This window comes from Plectropomus leopardus, chromosome 12 (assembly GCF_008729295.1).
Source record: "Plectropomus leopardus isolate mb chromosome 12, YSFRI_Pleo_2.0, whole genome shotgun sequence".
Taxonomy (NCBI): Eukaryota; Metazoa; Chordata; class Actinopteri; order Perciformes; family Serranidae; genus Plectropomus; species Plectropomus leopardus.
The window spans coordinates 30,192,788-30,211,386 of record NC_056474.1 but is presented as its reverse complement, the minus strand read 5'-3'; the positions used below and the strand labels follow the sequence as shown (position 1 = coordinate 30,211,386).

The 18,599-nt window shown below is 38.7% G+C and overlaps 2 protein-coding genes across 2 annotated transcripts in view; one reads left to right on the top strand and one right to left on the bottom strand.

The window, feature by feature from the left end:
- The first annotated feature begins 26 nt into the window (after positions 1-26).
- Positions 27-3,672, top strand: LOC121950961 (proteoglycan 4-like). Its single transcript, XM_042497105.1, has 4 exons — positions 27-208; positions 951-1,049; positions 1,750-1,875; positions 2,113-3,672. The coding sequence occupies exons 1-4, from the start codon at positions 79-81 to the stop codon at positions 2,295-2,297; spliced, it is 540 nt and encodes a 179-aa protein (XP_042353039.1). The 5' UTR covers positions 27-78; the 3' UTR covers positions 2,298-3,672.
- Positions 3,094-18,599, bottom strand: part of LOC121950960 (nucleoprotein TPR-like) — a 47,807-nt gene continuing 32,301 nt past the window's right edge. Inside the window, exons 37-55 of the mRNA XM_042497104.1 lie at positions 17,041-17,226; positions 16,736-16,847; positions 16,415-16,608; positions 15,337-15,407; positions 14,922-15,121; positions 13,580-13,768; positions 13,218-13,330; positions 11,784-11,858; positions 10,056-10,310; positions 9,764-9,965; positions 8,395-8,603; positions 6,920-6,991; positions 6,693-6,784; positions 5,365-5,477; positions 5,178-5,276; positions 4,947-5,088; positions 4,639-4,736; positions 4,350-4,448; positions 3,094-3,500 (exon numbers count right to left, since the gene is read on the bottom strand). Of these exons, the coding sequence (XP_042353038.1) occupies positions 3,445-3,500; positions 4,350-4,448; positions 4,639-4,736; positions 4,947-5,088; positions 5,178-5,276; positions 5,365-5,477; positions 6,693-6,784; positions 6,920-6,991; positions 8,395-8,603; positions 9,764-9,965; positions 10,056-10,310; positions 11,784-11,858; positions 13,218-13,330; positions 13,580-13,768; positions 14,922-15,121; positions 15,337-15,407; positions 16,415-16,608; positions 16,736-16,847; positions 17,041-17,226 (2,577 nt within the window). The 3' untranslated portion in view covers positions 3,094-3,444. The remainder of the gene's footprint in view (positions 3,501-4,349; positions 4,449-4,638; positions 4,737-4,946; positions 5,089-5,177; positions 5,277-5,364; positions 5,478-6,692; positions 6,785-6,919; positions 6,992-8,394; positions 8,604-9,763; positions 9,966-10,055; positions 10,311-11,783; positions 11,859-13,217; positions 13,331-13,579; positions 13,769-14,921; positions 15,122-15,336; positions 15,408-16,414; positions 16,609-16,735; positions 16,848-17,040; positions 17,227-18,599) is intronic.

Genomic DNA, 18,599 nt, shown 5'->3' with positions numbered 1-18,599 from the left:
GTGTCATTTCTGCTATCACTGCCTTGACTACAACTACCATCCAACCAGGGAGACCAGACCTGGCGTCTCGATGGGAACATGGTGATGGAGCCGGGCTACCCCAAACCTCTGGCCTCTGAGTTTCCAGGTCTGACAGGAAGCATCCGCGCTGCACTGGCAGTACCAGCCACCATGAGCAGACCAGAGACTGTGTACTTCTTTAAGAGCGGTGAGGAAAACAGAAAGACACAAATAAACCAACAAACAGCGTGACAGAGTCACAATCCAGGGTGGGGAGGATTCACTACAAGCACTAGCAGCTAGCCCAGTGCACAGACAGCCACCAACCAAGAGCAACGCACTGGCTGACTGGCCGAGAGCACAGTGAGGTTGTGTGAGAACAATAACCTCAACTTAAGGTCAGCTCACCACTTTTTGGGGGCTTTCAACTCCAGCTCATGGTCTGTATTATTAAATGAAACTGGGGTCAAGATGTGACCCAAATGCAGGTCGGTGGACGTGTCAGTTGGTTTAGAAGCTGTTGTTGTTGCCACCTGAGCGGGGCCGTGAATACAGACAGTGCAGTTGCACCGGGGCCCATGAGGTGGGAGGCCCCTCTAACAATATGTTAAATGGAAGATGGCATCTTTGCAGAGAGCTCCACCTTGAAAATATGCCTGTGCACAAAGAACTAAAATTGCCTTATGTATGTAGTCATTTACTATATATTCTCTCAAAGAGGCAAATCCATCTCTGTCATCGATTTATTTATTTATTTTAAAATAATCAGTAGAAATCCATAATAAAATATGGTGCTTATTCTACTCTACATTCTATTCTACGTGCTCTGTCAACACTCTCTAGATAAATGAACGAAACAAACTTGCAGATAGTTGGACATACTGTGTCTTTTTGATGCCATCCAAGTTTATGAACATCACTGATGGTAACTCTCCATGTTTATCCTCTAGGAGACATCATGCAGAGGTTCACCTTTCCTCTGGACAGCACTCCCTCGTGCAGCATCAAACCCAGGAGCTCTGCCAACAGACGTTTCGCTCGCCAGGCTGGTGAGTGGCCTGACAATGCATTACCCCCAGAGGGTTGGGAAAATAGAAAATGGAAATGATCAAAAGCCCAGAGAATGAATTAAAAGCCACTTCTAAATACCCTTCTAAATACTCCACTTCCAACAATTTTTCCTACTTTTGTGACAAATTTCTTTATATGGTCATCTGCTCCTGGCACGCGACTACATTACATACACTGCTACATGTAACATCTGAGAAACATGATCTTAGTCGGTGACTGTTAATTTCTCCTCCCATTCAGATTGTATTCCTGTTGAAACATCATCAGCTGAGTCTAGAAGCTTTTATAGGCAATGTTTTAAGGTAGAAAGAGCTGCTATTTTCCATTACAGTCATTCCCACGCTGCAAGTACACTGCTACATGTACGTAGCTACAATGTTCTACAAATTGCAAGAAGTTTGTAGACTTAGAAAATTATTTTTAAAAGGCTAAGGAAACACTATATTTATAATTTCATACAACACGTTTATTTTTTGAGCATAATTTTATTTTTATCTTTTAAACTAATTTCCAGGTAATTTTCTTGTACTTTTTTAAATGACTAATTTCTTTTCAAATTTTGTCATTTCCTTCTTTGTTGCCAATTGACTTTTTTTCAATGTTTTTGAAGAAATCAAACCTATTTGCTCACTTTTCAAAGGGTTAAACTGTGTTATTTTTATTTCTTTTGTCTCTAAGTTCTTCTAAGTGGAGAGATCAACATCAAAGTGTCTCTGAAGGGATTTCCCACCCCAGTCACCTCTGCTTTGTCCATGCCCAGCCCTCAGAGGAGCGACCTCTATGAGCACTACGTCTTCTCTGGACGTAAGAACCACCCTGTGTGCATTCTGTTCATTCTCATTAGAAAAACATCAAGATTAATGGAGAAAGAGAAGTAATTTAGCATGTTGACTGTGAGCCAAATATACACTGTTTTTCTTTTATTCTAGTGCAGCTCAGTGTTAAACTATGTTTCTGAAGCTTTTCCACTCGTCCAGTTGCAGCATGCGGTGTGATTAGTTTGGTCTGAGATCAAGTCATATACTCTCGTCTTCTCTGCAGCTCTCTTCTTCAGCGTCCAGATCTCAGGCGACCTGCCAGCGCTGGCCAAACCTGACCCATCTGCAGCCTTCGCACCCTTGCCAATCCTCAGTCCTGCTGCCGTGGCAACCCACTCTGCCATGGCTGCTCAAAATGCTAACCCTCCTCTTCCCAACTCCATCCAAGTCTGGCTGCGCTGTCTGTAGGGACATCCCAATGACAAGGAGACAGAGGCCATGTTCTGGCATTTTCTGCAATAGCACAGCAAATTTTACTGAGAAAATATGCCCAGTGATCAAAATGTAACAATATCCTTTAAAAAAAGAAATAACTAGATTCATATCAAGATCTTTTATTTTTCCAAGTACATTTTTGTACAATGCCAACTAAACACCATCACACATTTTAATCCTCTAACACCTGTGAAGCCTGAGAAAATTGATTTGATTTATTTTGAAAACATGGGGAAAAAAGGCACTGAGTGAGCAACTTGACAAACAATGTCTACCAAATTGAAAAAAAAATTATTATTAAAATTATAATTATTTATAATCTTGTCATTATATCATTAAAACAGTACAGGAAAACATTTTTTATTTTTTTTTTTAAATCACTTTAAGAACTTTTAATTTTTAAATATTTGTTAAGTCTCTCATTGTCCTCTTTCTCTCAAGCCCAGGTTTTAAAGGGTTAACAGCGCAACACTGCAATAAAACCCTAAACCTTCCAACTGCAAAAGACACCTAGGAGATTACTTCTACGGAAGTTAAAAGCTTTTGGAAAAGGTTGCCAGTCATTTTGAGGAATTTTCAAGATGACCAAGTATGAAACATATTATCCATTAGGTTTGTAATAAACAATACTCTTTATGTCAGAAAAATAATGTGTGTGAAATGTACGTGGTTTAGTCAATAAAAAACCAAATAACAAAAATGATTAATGTTCAGTGATATAAAACTGACTCAGTGGACCACACAACTAATGAGAAATTAACCACATATCGCCGCTACTCATAATTCATCTTTATTATTAAAACAAGTGTATCAACAGGCCAAAGACATAGCGAAATAAAGATACATGAATACATGTCAAACTAAAATTACAACACAAAACTAAAAAAAAAAACCTTACTGGGTTTCACAATGTGACCTCACATATCTCAGAGAGGATCGCACACATCCAAAACGGTCATATGTTTCATTTTATAGTGTGATAATTGCTTTTGAATGGACAGATTTATTGAAAATACTCAATGTCTCTAAATTCTACAAAGAAAATAATTAGAGAAATAAGCGTCATCTTTTCATTTTCTTATTGGATGAGACGGCTGAGCTGCTGCTGGTGACATCATAGTTAGGCGATGCCGCCTCTGCCCATGGCTCCGCCCCTTCCTCCTCGTGAGAAAGTCCCTGAAAAAAACAGATGAATGTGAGGAGGAAGCAGTTTAGAATTGACTTAGATGATCCACTTGATCAAACATCATCCTTGTTCATGATATTTTTATCTTCATTATTTTTGTTTCTTTTTGTATGCTGCTCTCTGCTTACTGCACTTCAATAAACAGCTTCATCATTACTCACAGACTGACTGGAGTTTATTGTGTTTGTACTATAAGTGATTATAAAGCGGTTCTTAAAGAAGTATTTCACTGCTGGAAGAGAAGCTTTTCACAAAACTGGCTGTTCAGTACAAAAACACAAATACCCTAGTAGTAGTAGCAGCAGCAGTAGTGTGCTTCTCCCCCCCCCCCCCCCCCACTTTCTTTCTCTGCAACACACCAGAACGACAGGTTTAGAATATAAACACATGCTTATGCACACACACTAACACACACAGCGTTTACTTTTTGATCTCTGTTTTTTTTCAGCCTCTGTTTTAACAATACAGGAAGCAGTATGGACCCAATTTCCTGCTCACAACTCTCGTATTACAGACAAACAGGGCACTGAAACATGTTTCTGAGGACATTTTAGGCAAAAATAGTCAATACAGACAGAATCTTAGTTTATATTTGATCAGAACTGCCTAGTTTTACTATTTAATATGAGTTTGAAAGAGAGAGCGACAGAGAGGGGTGGTTCTATCTCTTGATAAACTTCTATACTACTGAAGTTTGATGAACAGCCCTGAGAACCAGCAAAAAGCCGCTGGGTAACACTAAACACATCCCATTGTTACGATACAAAGCTGCTCGCAAACTGCGATCCTTAAATAGCCCTGCATCATCTTTACTGTCACTGACGGTTGTAGTTTCTCACCTCTGCGGCTGAGTAACGTCCGGGCTTCGCCCCTCCCTCCTCTGGCTCCTCTGCTCATCAGACTGCTCACTGTGCGGCGCTGAGCTGCACTGCTGGTGTCTGTAAAGAAAGCCAGAGATGAGCAGTGAAAGCGCATATTGCACGCTAAACAGAAGCACACAAAGTCCAGTCGGACTAGCACAATAATTCCACCATGTTATCATGTAAATATAGTGACTGTTGGTTGAGTATTATGATGAAAACTGAGCTGTTAAGGATTAATTGGTGCTCAGTAAACAGTAGAAATTACCAGGGTCCTGGCTGGTCGACGGCAGTGATGCGTCGTCACTCTGCTGTCCTGCTGACTCCATGTCTGTTTGGCTCTCTAAAGACGATTCAATACCGGGGCTGCAAAACACAAATACTCTACTCAAACACAAATCCTGAAAGAGTTTGTGGAAGTAAACATTCTGATGACTGTCAATGGTACACAATCATTTTTACCACAAATACATTGGTGAACTTAAACTGCCTGTCACATCTCTGCTTCTCTAATGTCAAACCCACAGATTTGATCGCCTTTTGTAGTGTTGGTCCCACACCTCACGCCTGACTCACCCCTCTCCTTCCTGCTCCATGAACACTTCATCTCCATCATCTGCAGCGGAAGCCAACCCAGTGGAGGCGGTTACCATGGGAACTGACTGGGATGCCATGTTGTCACCGCTGTCCGAGGGCAGAGACTCTGTGAAGACGGTCACTGACACAGACAGAGAGTTTCTGATGTAGCAATTGCGGTTAAAACTGAGACATTTCGAACGGTCATGATGTACAGAGTGTGTGTCTCACCTGGTGCAGCCACTTGTAGAGGTGTAGTGGGGACACTCCGTCCTCCTCCGTCTTCATCATGAGCAGCCAGGAACAGAGGAGACTCATACATCCCCAGACCTACAACACAGCACACAGGGTTAAGTCAATGAATGAACAGGAAACTGATTTGTGTGCGTGTGTGTGTGTGTGTATGTGCGTGTGGTACCTCCTTGAGAAGCCAGCTGTCCCAGGTCAGAGTGTGAGGCTGATGTCTGAGGTAGCAAGTCTTCCGGAGGTCCAAACCTGAACCTGGTGGACAGACCTGCTACCTGAGGAGAGCTGAGGAGTTCAGAGAAACAAGTGAGAGTTCATGGTGGGTTTCCATTACAGATTTGCACAAAACATAAGCATTATTTTCGAAATGTCAATAAAACACAATTGCTCTATGACTGCGTTTCCACTGAGTGATTTTATGCAAGCCAGTTCCTACTGACAAGCACAAAGCCATAGCATCATGTGAGCTAGAAAAGTCAAAAAAGTGTTTCCATTGCAGTTTTGCCAAATATGGCTTTTTCGAATCGCCTGAAATACCACCTCATGTGAGCGTAAACACTTTTGGTGACAAATGGGGGATTTTTTCAAATTTGCGTGTTTCCATTAGGCATATTTTACATATGTAATTGCAATTTGAGGGCTAACAAATTACCTCAAAAAATCTTAAAAGTTTTAATAACTCTGTAAAATAGGTTTATGTATATAAATTATGATAATTATGAATATAGTTCACCGGGCACTTTTTCCTGGCTTTTTAAAAAAATAGTCTTCTACATCTACTAAGCTCTTTCTTTGTGTGTCTTTCTTGTTTACTATGCCAGTAATGCCGTCTTCTTTGGTGCTCATTGTTTAAATGAACTGAAAGATTGAATTGTGGAGAATCTTAACAAGTTAACATTGTATATAGCGTGTCCATATTTACAGAGTTTAAACATATACACATATTGGTATTCATGATCTAAGCAGCAAAAACACAGGTGTTGTACATACAATGAACTTCTATAAAAATCAAATGCATAGTAACCAGACCGGGCCTCTAACTGAAATGGACCTGTATTTGTCAAAATGTGAAGCCACATCAAGCTAGTAAAAGGGACTGGGCATTTAATTGGAACTAGTCTTTTAATTGAAGTTTTTATGGTGTATTATATTTAATAAAATGTTATAATTTCTCCCAATTTCAAGTGAAGAAGGAAGCCTCCACCATAATACGCTGCAGTAACGCTTCATGAAGACATCCAATCTGGATGAAAATCCAGGTATTTTCAGCGCATAATAAATTAAAAAACAAAACAAAAAAAACAAAGGTGTTTTGAAAAAAACGAATGCAATTCTATGTGTGAAATGATTTTCAAAATACTGCTGTTGGATTTTTGGTAAATTCTACCGGTTAATCTCCAACATTCACACAGGTATTAAATGGCCACTTGATGTTCGAGATATGTGTCATAGTCTGTGTGTGTGTGTGTGTGTGTATGTGTGTGTGTGTGTAGATCTTACTGTATAGCCTCAGCGAAGCCATCAGTGCGATGTGGGACAACCAGAGTGGGAGTACTGGGAACCATTCTGTCGTCATCATCAAAGAAATGTTGCTGCAACACACAAACACACTCACTACAGATGCAGATCTGCTTCACATGCTCACACTCTAACACTATTAAACTCCAACATATAAAGGAGAATGTCATCTAGCTCCTAAACACGCTCTCACTCACTCCGTCTCTTACCATGCTGCCTATTCCAGGGGTGAGTTGAGGTCCGCGTCCTACTGATGGTCTGCGCAGCTGCGAGGACTGTCTCTGAATAACACACACAGGTCACCACTGTCAGGGCTATTTATTCAATGATTTTCCAGGAAAATTTCAAGGCAATGATCTAGAAACATCATTTAAACATTTGGAAAGGAAGTAAAGTAAAATCTCAGTCCTTCAAATAACAGATGAGTGGGCTATTAGTCTGTTTGGAGAAAATCTTGGTTTTATCTTGTATGATAAAAATATTGACAACTTTGTGATTTTTCTTTTCTTTTGTCACAATGCCACTATGTTTTTAGATGAAAAAAACAACAACATAAACCTTAAAATGAATTCTTTTCAATAAACTATATGCAACGTAGATTTTTTGATTATCACAGCCTGGGGTATTTTAATGATTAGCAGTAACACTGATTCTGACAGTGCACCTAGTGGAAATAGCATGTATTTTCTCCATACGCCAAATCTTGATGTCATCTGACATCATCAGATGGAAAATAGTACAAAAGACAAATTCCAAGGCAAAAGTCCAGAATGACACCACAAATAATACAATGCATGTTTTTATGCTTTGATGGCAGTGGGATGAAAAATTCTAGTTTGAATGGGTTTCATTGGTGCATTTTTTTACCTTAACAGTCTGAATGTAACAATTTTGTTTCCACGGTGTATTTTCGACTTGTCGGAGCTGAGCTGGAAATTCCAAGATTAAGCAAAAATACACAGACGGCAGCGCATGTAGATGCAGCAGCCTGTAGCTCCTCAAATCCTTGCTACTTTTTTCCTATATTTTGCTATATGTTTCTATTTTATCGACTCCATGGCTCCTTCTACTGAAGCATGACTTTAACCGAAAGGGCCAGATGAAGAGAGGGAGGAGAGCCGGCATCAGGGCGAGGCTGACCCGAGTTGGATCAAGAGCTGCTCCTCTACCAAGCCTTCCTCTGTCCGGTCGCAAGAGAATAGAGTAGATGAGATGTGACTGAGGTTCACTTAACAACGGGAAATCTGAGACTGCTCTGTGCACATCTTCACAGAGACATGGTTAACCCCTAACATCCAGGATCAAGCTGTTGCACTGAATAGACGGACCTTGTTGGGAGCCATAAGGACACAAGACTCTGATTCAAATTCAAAAAATGCATTGCAGGAATTGTATGATGCCATCAGCAGCAACATTACAAAGCAACAGGATTGAATCTTCATAGTAGCTGCTGAGTTTAATCAACTCATCCTTCAACTCGAAAGATGTAGCAGGATAAAGGACAAATGAAATTTTGTTTTTTTTAAACTTTGTTTAAAAAATGACTAATAAATAAACCTTCTACCTTCTTCTAAAATGATCAAAAAATGAAGAATGAAAAGCGCAAGAAATGCGCCAAAAAGTCCCTTAGGGTTAATCTGATCAAGCTTTTTGTGTGTCTGTGTTTGTGTGTGTGTATGTGTACCTGTGTGTGAGGGGGTCCCAGCTCTGGAGCAGGAGGCTGGATGTAGAGCCGTGGTGGGAGGGGGTGTGGGGGTCTCCGTGGGTGGGGCAGGCGGGGTGTGATGGAGGAGGAGGAGGAGGGGGAGGGAACAGAGGAGGAGGAGGTAGGGGGGAAGTGGACTTGGTCTCTGGGAGGGTCGGATTCTGATGCGGCGCTGCTGCTGCCTTCGTCTGAAAGAGAAGAGTGACTCACATCAGATGATGTCAGAATTTAGAAGAAAGAGGAGTGAGAACTCTGATGTCGCTCACTATTTTACCCTTAACGATATAATCTTATTATAATGATAGAAGTAACAAATATATAAACTTTATTGTAAAAAAAAATAATGGGGCAATTCTTTATTCATAAACAAAAATGTTTAGCTACACAACCCTCTTTCCATCTTTTCTTGATTGATTTCAACTCAATGCTTTCCACTCTTGCTCTTATGAACAAGAAAAGGCAAAAGATTTTTAGAAAATTACAAACATTAGTTTTAGTTTAGATTCATATATCACAAGCAAGACCTTTCAGATACATTTCATATTTTTTCCTTCTATCATCAGACATTCACTCCTATTCAGTGAGGCACCCAAAGGACTTTCATTTACTTTACTGTCGCACTAAGTCACCAATTTTTTTTAAATCAAATTCAGAGCTCCTCATCTCTGGAATTTACTAAGACAACCTTCATCTTCATGTATCACTTTCAAAACTCCTTCAAAAAACATTTTATCTAAACAGAAGTGACTATATGTATTTTAACTCGAATTTCAATTATTTTTTTTGTCTGGAGTCTATTTCTTCTTTATCAAGTCTTTTTTGTTCCTCTATTTTTCAAATTTCCCCATTGTGGGACTAATAAGGGATCATCTTCTTATCTTATTGCTACATGTTTGTTTTTTTAAATCTTTTTCTTGTTTTTTTGTTATGCTTTTTGATTTACTAGGTTTTAATGACTAGTTGATTTGAAAGGGAGGATGTAATATAAGCCCTTTGGGCTTCTTTCCTCTCCTAGACAGTTAACTTCACTTTGTACTTTTACTGTGTAATATTTTATCCTAAACTTTGTGCAATTAAAGTAAACTAAACTAAACTAAATTTGTCAAAACACCTTGATGTGATTTTTTTTGCTTTTGTTTCCATCATGTCCATTTTATTATTTTATTTTAAGATTTCTGCTGATTTATGAATTGATATTATGATTATTTTATTCCTGTAGAATGTAATTTATCTGTGCTCTTATGTATGTTTGTGTTCTTGTTTACCTAAAATGTTTTGTAATTTTTTTTTGTTGAATAAAACTATAAGAAAAAAAGGAAACAAAAAAAAGAGTGGAGGAGGCGCTCACTGCTGTGTGACGGCTCAGAGGGACGCTGCGAGTCTGAAGACGCTCCACAAACGTTCTCCTCAGCGCTGGTGGCCTCTGATGGCTCATCCTCCCCTCCTTCACCTCCTGCCTCCCTGCTCTCCTCATTACTCTCGTCCTCTCCTCTCATCCCGATGTCACCAGCATCATCCTCATCTTCATCCTCCTCCTCTTCCTCCTTATACTGAGGTGGATACACAAAGCGAGGTTAGTTACTCCAGACATTACATCCAGGCTAAAAACATTTTTGACTTGTTAATAAACAGAACATCACCCCCTCTTCTTCTTCTTCTTCTTCTTCTTCTTCATCCTCCTCCTCCTCATCTTCTTCTTCACCTTCGTCCTCCTGCTTTTCCTCCCCCTCTTTGCTCTCGAGGCTCTCGCTGTCCGTGTCAATCACGATGACGTCCCGGACAACAGCGGAACCCTGAGAGGACATCTGATCAGAGGGGACAGACTGGGAAACGCCCTCCTCCTCGATGTCCTCATCATCGCCAGCTAAAATAGGGAAACAGTCCTGTGGAAGCTCCTGCGGTCAGAACATGAACCTGGTCAGAAGTATTTCAAGCCACTGCAGGTAGTCTTAAGCCTTTGAAACCTGAGCATGTGGCTTGTTTCTTTTTTATAACCCTGGAAGAGGACGATAAGCAACTTAACAAGAAATGGCCGAAAAATTAACAAGAAATTAGTAAAAATTGTAACTGTAACTGTAAATTAGCCAAAAATATGCCTGAATATGAGCCAAAAAAAAAAGAAAAGAAAAAAAAGTAAAGTAAAAATCTAACAAAAAACAAACAAGAAAATGACCCTCAAGAAAATGCTTAAACAAATAAACAAATAAAATATATTATCATAAAAATGCTAAAAAATGTTTTTTTGGACTTTTTTTCTCTTTTTTTGACTATATCTAATAATCAACCCCAGCTAATTTCCAGATGATTTATCTGTCATCTTTTATGCATTGCTTTTTTTTGGGCTATTTGCAGGACATTTCTGAATAAGTTGCTTACAATGTTTTTCGCGTGTTGTTGAAATAAATAATACCTATTTTCTCAGGTTTCAGAGGTTTTAGTGCTAGTAAGAGGCATCTGATTGCAGCACAAGGACACTGATGTTGTTAAAGGGTTAAGAACCACCATCATTACAATCCAATTTCAAACAAAGTCATTTCCCTGCTAGCAGAGAGGCTTTACAGCAATGAACCTGCTGTGCATGTTTATAGCACCGTTAAGTATGTCTACTTTGACTTAAATCTGTCAGTCTCATCAATGGCTGCAACCAACAGCCGGTTTCATTACAGACTAAATGGTAAGTACATCTTTGTCAGGTGTCCATATGAACATAAAGAATTCTGTATTTAAAATACTAATTTTGGAAGATATCCACGAGGTGTGGGCCACTGCCGATAGCTGACAGTCATTGACCACTGAGACCATCATTGTGATTGAAAAGCCTTTGATTTATCGACGGTGTTCACATTGATTTTGCAAATGCAACTGAAGGTGGGCACCAGGATGTAAACATATAGCGCCTTCCACCTGATGAACATGCATTTTAAGGAGTGTAAGCCAGTGAGGGAAAAAAATAAAAAAATGGGTTTATTCGAGTGCTTGGCCCAAATATTCGGCTATTAGAATATTTGTTATTTGGACAGATATTTACTTTTCTTGTTTGTTTGTTTTTTGCTGAGGACAAATGTCATTTCAATGTTTGTGAGACACAAATTAATCAAATAAAAACATCTTTATTTTTATTTTAACATTTATTTTAAATGCTATGTTACATGAAGTCATTGTAATGAAAGACCTGGATGCTGTTCACCTGAAGCATGTCACTAAGTAGCGGCCTCTCTGTGGCCGCTGCATGAAAAGCAGCATTTATCTAAAAATCTCTTTTGTCTTTAAAGAATCCAAACTGGTCAAACACTAAATTCAGAAACGGTAAGTTCCTCTTTCATTAATGCTGTGCAAAAAAATTGAACCTGCTGTCACTGGTGACTGACCTGACTGTCATCCGGTGAGTCCTGTCGTTCTCCCTCGTCCCTCAGCTCTCCTTCAATGTCCTCATCACCTTCCATCTGAAACACATCAATTTTAACAGCTCTAAAGGTAACTATATATTTCAATGACTTTAAAGTACATTTTCATACATTCTCTGAAACAACCAGCGATACTCTCTATCAGTTCATTCTGATTACTTTATAACAGCTTTTAAAAACATATAATATTTAAGAAAATAATCAAATAATAAGTCAAATAATTTAAGCACCTGGAAAGGACTTGAGTTTTGGCTTAGGGGAGAGGCAAACAAATTTAAATGGTTGTACTGTGTTTTATATTTATTTTACTACTGAGATTTTAAAGAAAACATGGGTTTGGAAGGCATGCTTTCTTTAAATAATTTTAGCCATTTTTTTTTTCACAATATTTTTGGTGATTTTGAAAGAAAATGTGCCTTTAAAAATCACCAAAAATGACAGCATTTATTACAGCCATGGACTTGTAGAGACAGAAATTATTGTTGGATTTTCAAATTTCCAGCAGTCCTTGAACACATTGAGTGTTATTTTACATATTTGTGAAATAAAATTCCATGACTTTTCCAAAATTTTCTGGGTATATTTAGTTTTCCAAACCTTTCCAAGAATATTTTATAAGTGGCAATGTTTGTGTTGTACTACTGCTATTGTGGGAGCTGTGGACTTTCAGGATAAATGTCGTGGGGGGGGGGGGTCAGATATGATCACTCTGTATTGCGATTTAATTAAATCAGCCTTTTGTGATACAAGCAACAGTTGGTGGGGGACTATTAATATCAGTAAACATGAACAATATTTTCCCAAATCCAAAAAACTGGAGTTTTAAAACTGAAATATGTCATATCATCATATATAAAGTTGGAAGCTGCTGCAGTTGTATGTTGTTTGTCCTGCATTGTTTTTGCCTTTGTTTTGTCTTTTTTTGTTATTCTTATATCGTGTTTGCAGTGTTGTGTTTCTTTTTTGTTACCTGATTAAATTCGCTTGAGCCATGTATGGAATAACGAAAAACAACAAAAAAATAAAATCAAAAAGACAACAGTAATGTTCCCCGGGGGAATATTCTGAGTATATGGGTACATTTTTTGTTTCAGCACTAAGGGTACAATACTACGATAGAATGAAGCTTATTTGGGTATTAAAAAAAGAAACCATACATTCTGACTTTATGCTCTATGACATCAAAGTTTAAGACATACTTCTCTGGTTTCAGGCTGTGAGAGAGAGTAGATCATGTCGATGATATCGATTGACAAATAACATATTGTAATTCTTAATCTAAGTGTGATCTCTGTATCACACTGGCAGATATATTGTATGGAAAATAAAACAACACTGATTGACTTTCAATTGAGTTTTGAAAGTACATTTGCCTGAGCCGTGTGTGTTTGTGTTTACCTGCAGTGCTAACGTAGGTTTCAGTCGCAGTTTTTTAGTGGTGGGAGGTGTGTGTGAACTCTCTGGTCTGATCTCCTCTTCCTCATCATCATCCTCTCTGCCCCGCTTTGAACCTGCTTTAAAACACACAGGATAACATCAGAAAATCAGTTAACACTGCCTAACTGTTCAGCTGGTATCCAGTGAGGAATCATGTGGATGGAGATACGAGGAAGAGGAAAAAAGGATTATGTTTGTCTGTGTGTCGCCATCACAGCCTTCTGTGTTAGTACATGTGTGGGAGATCTGCCACAGACCAAAGACAGAGTTTGTGTGTTTTATGGTTATCTGTAAAGCTGCGGTGAGAGTTTGGTCCTGCTCACCTGTCCCGCTCAGAGAGGAGGACGTAGATGGTCGCTCTGCTTCCATACTGGGGCCTGCATCCTGATTGGCTGCCTGCTGCTGGGTGGGCTGGACAAAAGCTGTGGCCTGGGTGCTGGTTGGCTGAGTTATTGATGTGTTCACTAGACTGGAGCTTGTAGAGTGCACGGAGGCTCCTGCACCCATCAGCACTGTAGGCAGAAACATTATATTAAACTCTGAGACATCATGGATGGATGGATGCATACCAAATCCTGGTATTCACCAGGCACTGGTGCAGAATTATTGAAGACCGGAGTATTGATAAGCGCAACGTTAACGATGGTTCTGCTTTTAGAATTGGAGATTTTAAGAAAACACATTTCTTGTTTATTTAGGTTACACAAACATTATCTGTTACAGTTTTTATTTTACTAATTCAGTTTCTATGTCACTCTTCAATCCAGAAGAGAGTTAGAGCCTGCAGCCTGCTGCATGTCCCAGGGGCGGGGTCAGCTGTTATGTTACCCCATTGTCTTCAGGTATGTTTGAGTCTGTAAAAGTGATTTGTTCAAAACAGTGCTATCGCAGAATGTTAATTTATTTACTGTTCCTACATACAATACTGGGCAGAAGTCTTGGACCATCTTAAAATTTGTTATTTTAGCAAGGTTCTAGGGATCATACATATTAATTTCTCAGTTGTCTCTTTAAATCATATTCAACCAGAATAAATAGGAAATATGTATTAAGTATCAAAAATCCGAACATGTCAGAATAAAACAACTTTAACAGGCTAAAGTTGCAGGTATTTACAGTAGTGTGACCTCCCTTTCCACTAAGCATGACTTGAACTCTCTTGGGCTGACAATATAAAATTTAAAATAATAACGTTTGCACCATGTTGCATTCAAGACATGTCCAAAGCTCAATATTAATTGTTTGAGCTACCATTTTTTATACTTGTATGATTCCATGTCTCACACTAAATATTGATTTCAGTCAGACTTTTTTGGTGTTTCAATCGATTATACATGTTCTCTGCAATCGTGTATCTGAACAAAGAGACAGAAATATGTGTATATCCTCATTACAACTTTGCTAAAACAACAAATATATGGTGGCCTAAGACTTTTGTACAATACTATAAAAAGCAAATTAAGTAATGTTAATTCTGGTCTTCATTTTTTTTCTCTTAGAACTGCCCAAAAAGAATTGAAAGTATCGTTAAATTACTGGATCAATAAGCAGAGTTGTAGCTCTGTTAAAATCTTAATGATACCTATCACTAGGCTTAAACATCATGTACTATCTGCCATTAAGTTCTACTTTTACCTCCAATCTCTGTACTTTTCTTGCTCTTACCCTCTTGGGTGTCAGTCTGTGTGGTCGGCATGACTGTGGCGGTAGGTGTTGGGATGGGGACAGTTGCTGGGGTAACCATTGGCCGGATGCTGGCACGGGGTGTGGCCTTGCTTCCAGGGGAGGGGCTTGGCTTGTTGCTGGGAGATGGAGTGCTTGTGGTGGGGCGGATGTTGGCAGTGGGAGGGTCAGACAGGCTGGAGCTGACAGAGAAAGCATGAACATTCGTTGTTTCAAGGTTTTGTTTTGTTTTGTTTGTCAGTTTTCATTCAGTTCAGTTTTCATCACTCAGTAACTATGTCTGTGATGTCAGGACTGTGTCAGAAAAGTGACAATTCTATATAAAGTTTAAATGAAAAAGCAAGTATTCTGAGTAGTTTCTGGTGTTTGTGCATATGTGCATGTCTTCATTAGTTACCTTCCCCTGTCCTGGGCAGGACTCTTCAAAGAGATCTGTCTCTGGTCTGCAGATCTGGCCTGATCACCCACCTAAGCACAGATACAAATGAGTCATTTTAGATGACTGAAATAAATCAGACAGCGCAGACACTATTATACACAGGGCTATTTGAATTAAAGAACTAAGCCATGGTAGTATGAGCAAAAATAAACTATATTTAGAGAATGAAGTTTTAACATTTTCAGAATAAAAGTTGCAATATTTGGGGAAAAAAATCCCTCCCTACTAGTGGACATAATGCTTTACTGTATATTCAAATAAAAATTACACATTTCATTTAGAGTTAAAAAAAAAATTCAATCAGGACATTGATGAGTCCAAGTAAACATTTGTGCCAAATTTGAAGGAATTTTCTTAAGCTGTTCTTGAAGAATAGCGCTCATGAGAATGAGATGGATGCAAGGTCATACTGACCTTGACTTTTGACCATTCAAATTTTATTGACTCATTGTTGAGTCCAAGTGAACATGCAAAATCTGAAGAGATCCCTTTGAGCTGTTGTTGAGGTATTGCTTTCATAAGAATGAGACAGACGAGGTTTGTGCTAAATTTGAAGAAATTCCCTCAAGACGTTCTTGAGATATGGTTGCATCGTAGCTGCATTAATGTGATATAGTAAACAAGGTAACGGCGCTAATGGCAGGTCGTAAATGTGCAACATTTTTTGCTGACATTAGATATCAAACAAAAGTCAGAGACTGTATCGTATTGAGTTGCTGTGAGCTGTAAATTCTCTCCCCTCTCTCCTCCTCTGTGCCGCTGCCTACGTGTCAGTAGCAGCTTGTATCAAAGAGTTTCTTGAAAGTCAAGAGCACTCACTCCACAACAAAATCTGGGGACCAAAATATTTCCAGAAGTACACTGCACAGCACGCTGACTAGCAAAAAAACAACAAAAAACAAAACAAATTTGAAGAATATGTCAACTGATGATTTGACTAAAGAAACAAAAACAGAATTTCGAAAAACATATGGTCCTTTTTGGTGAATCAAAGTTAATGATCAGATGCCTCAAAGTAGTCATGTCGTGAATGTACCTTTGCTCCACTTTGGTCCTGTGGCTCCTCTCTGGGGTCAGAGAGTGCTTGTGTCTCTCTCAGTTCTCGGAGCTCTCTGTCCAGCCGAAGAAGGCGTCCTTCATACTGAGACTTGAGGGCGTTCATTCTCACCTCCATTTCCTCCTTATTTTGTTTCAACTCCTCTACCTCCTGACTGAGCTGCTCCTTAGCACCTGCACGTAACAAACTCGAGTTATTCTTGTGACAGATTAGCTTCTTTGTTTAGGTATACTTTGTGAGCATGTCTTTAATCTAATGTCTGTGGGAATGTTTAAGTGTATAGATGTTTGTGGGACTTACTGTTTAGTTGGTTGATTTTGGTTTTGGCTCCCATGAAGACTTTCTTAGTCTTTTCCTCTTTCTCAGCCATCTGCTGTCTGAGCTGCTCCTCTCTGTTCTTGCTCTCAGACAGCTGCAGACGAACAACACAGTGCTATAACTGCTGCTCCCAAAGTGCTCAATGACATTATTAAAACACTGGAGTAGAAAAAATACAGTGCAGCTCTTTGTCGAGATTTGTCCCAGGCTTTAGATAAGCAAAAATGTAAGGATGTCAAGTAATAAAAGATTAAAAATGATTTTGGCAATGCAGGATTTGGACGTACCTCTTGTCTGAGTTTTGTCAGCTCCTCTTGATTAGCCTCACTAGCAACATTAGCATCACTGGCCTGGATAGACTGGGAACTCTGGTTCTGGTTGGCTTGTGCAGCTTGGCTGGCTTCATTAGCCTGGTTAGCTTCAGTTAGCTGCTCCTGCAGACGCTTGATGTCTGCTTCGCGCTCACTGACCGTCTGACAACGAGGAATAAGCAGAATTGTGTTAGTGGGACGTTAAAAAATCAAGATGGACCAAAGACAGAATAATAAACAAAGATTGGGGATAGATAAAAAAGTGAGAAGGGATGGAGAAAATGAATGTAGAGTGAAAATATTGTGGGAAAGAGTTACAGATGGTTTTAAGTTAATCAGTTAAACCTCTTTTGACTGACACAGAGCACAGCGAATGCATGTGTTCTCTTTGAGTGATGTTGTGTTGAAGTTTTGGGCTTTTTTTTGATGTATGCGGTGTGTTTTTGCTTTTAATGTGCACTTTAGTATCAGCTACATTTCTCATGTTTTGTCGTATGCCGTAAAGCCCTCTGAGGCAAACTGTGTTTTGTGATAATGGGCTTTATAAGTGAAATTGATTGATTGATTGATTGATTAACTGATTGATTGATTGATTGATTGATTGTCAGTGTTTACTGTGGTGTGCATTTTTTGTTTTTATATGTAATGTAATAAGAGCGTCCTTGTTAAAGAGAGCTTGCTTTTAGTGGCCTTCCCTTTTTTAAATAAAGGTTACATAATTAAAATAAAAGTTCAATTGTTGTCATTCAAAATCTGTCTTCTCATAAACAGATCTCATGAAGAGTTCTGCCTGCGATGCAATTACAGACGTGCAAAAAAATATTGAAATTTAGAGGGTGCAGAGATAACAAAAAAGGGGACACACACATACACACCATTCTAAAAAAAAAAAAAAAAAAAAAAAAAAGAAGAGGGGAGAGTTTGCTAACCACCCCCGTCAGCTGGCACCACACATAGATTCAAATTCTGTGGAAAACATTGAGAACTTCATACGACATTAACCTCTATGGTATGAATTATGGTACCAGTTGGTAAAAATGTTTTTTTTCTTTAATTCACAAGAGACATCTTCAAAAAATAAAAAGATATATTATTGTTTTTTGTTACCTTAAAGCAACACTGTATCATTAGGGAGAAAAACGGGTAATTTTAAAATCTTGATAAAATAATATACAATAGTGTATGGGAAGTATTCAAAATTATTATATACTACTATAAATCCATAACACCAAAAACTGTCATGGTGGGATTCCATACGGTACAATGTTTCAAGGCAACATTTGCATTTTTGTACTTTTTTAGTGATTACTTTTTAAATTAAGCACATTTAAAAATTAAACTTTACTCATCTATTATTGTGAATAGATTTTTCAGGTTTTTCGGATTTTAGAGGTTTTAAAATGACAGAAAAAATACATTTTCTGAACATTTTTATGGAGAGAGTTAATGGGCTGAACCATCTGAGGAAGGCCCCAAAAAAGGGACTAAACATGGCCTCCAGAAAGTCATACTAGAGTATCTACAGTGCTGCGGCT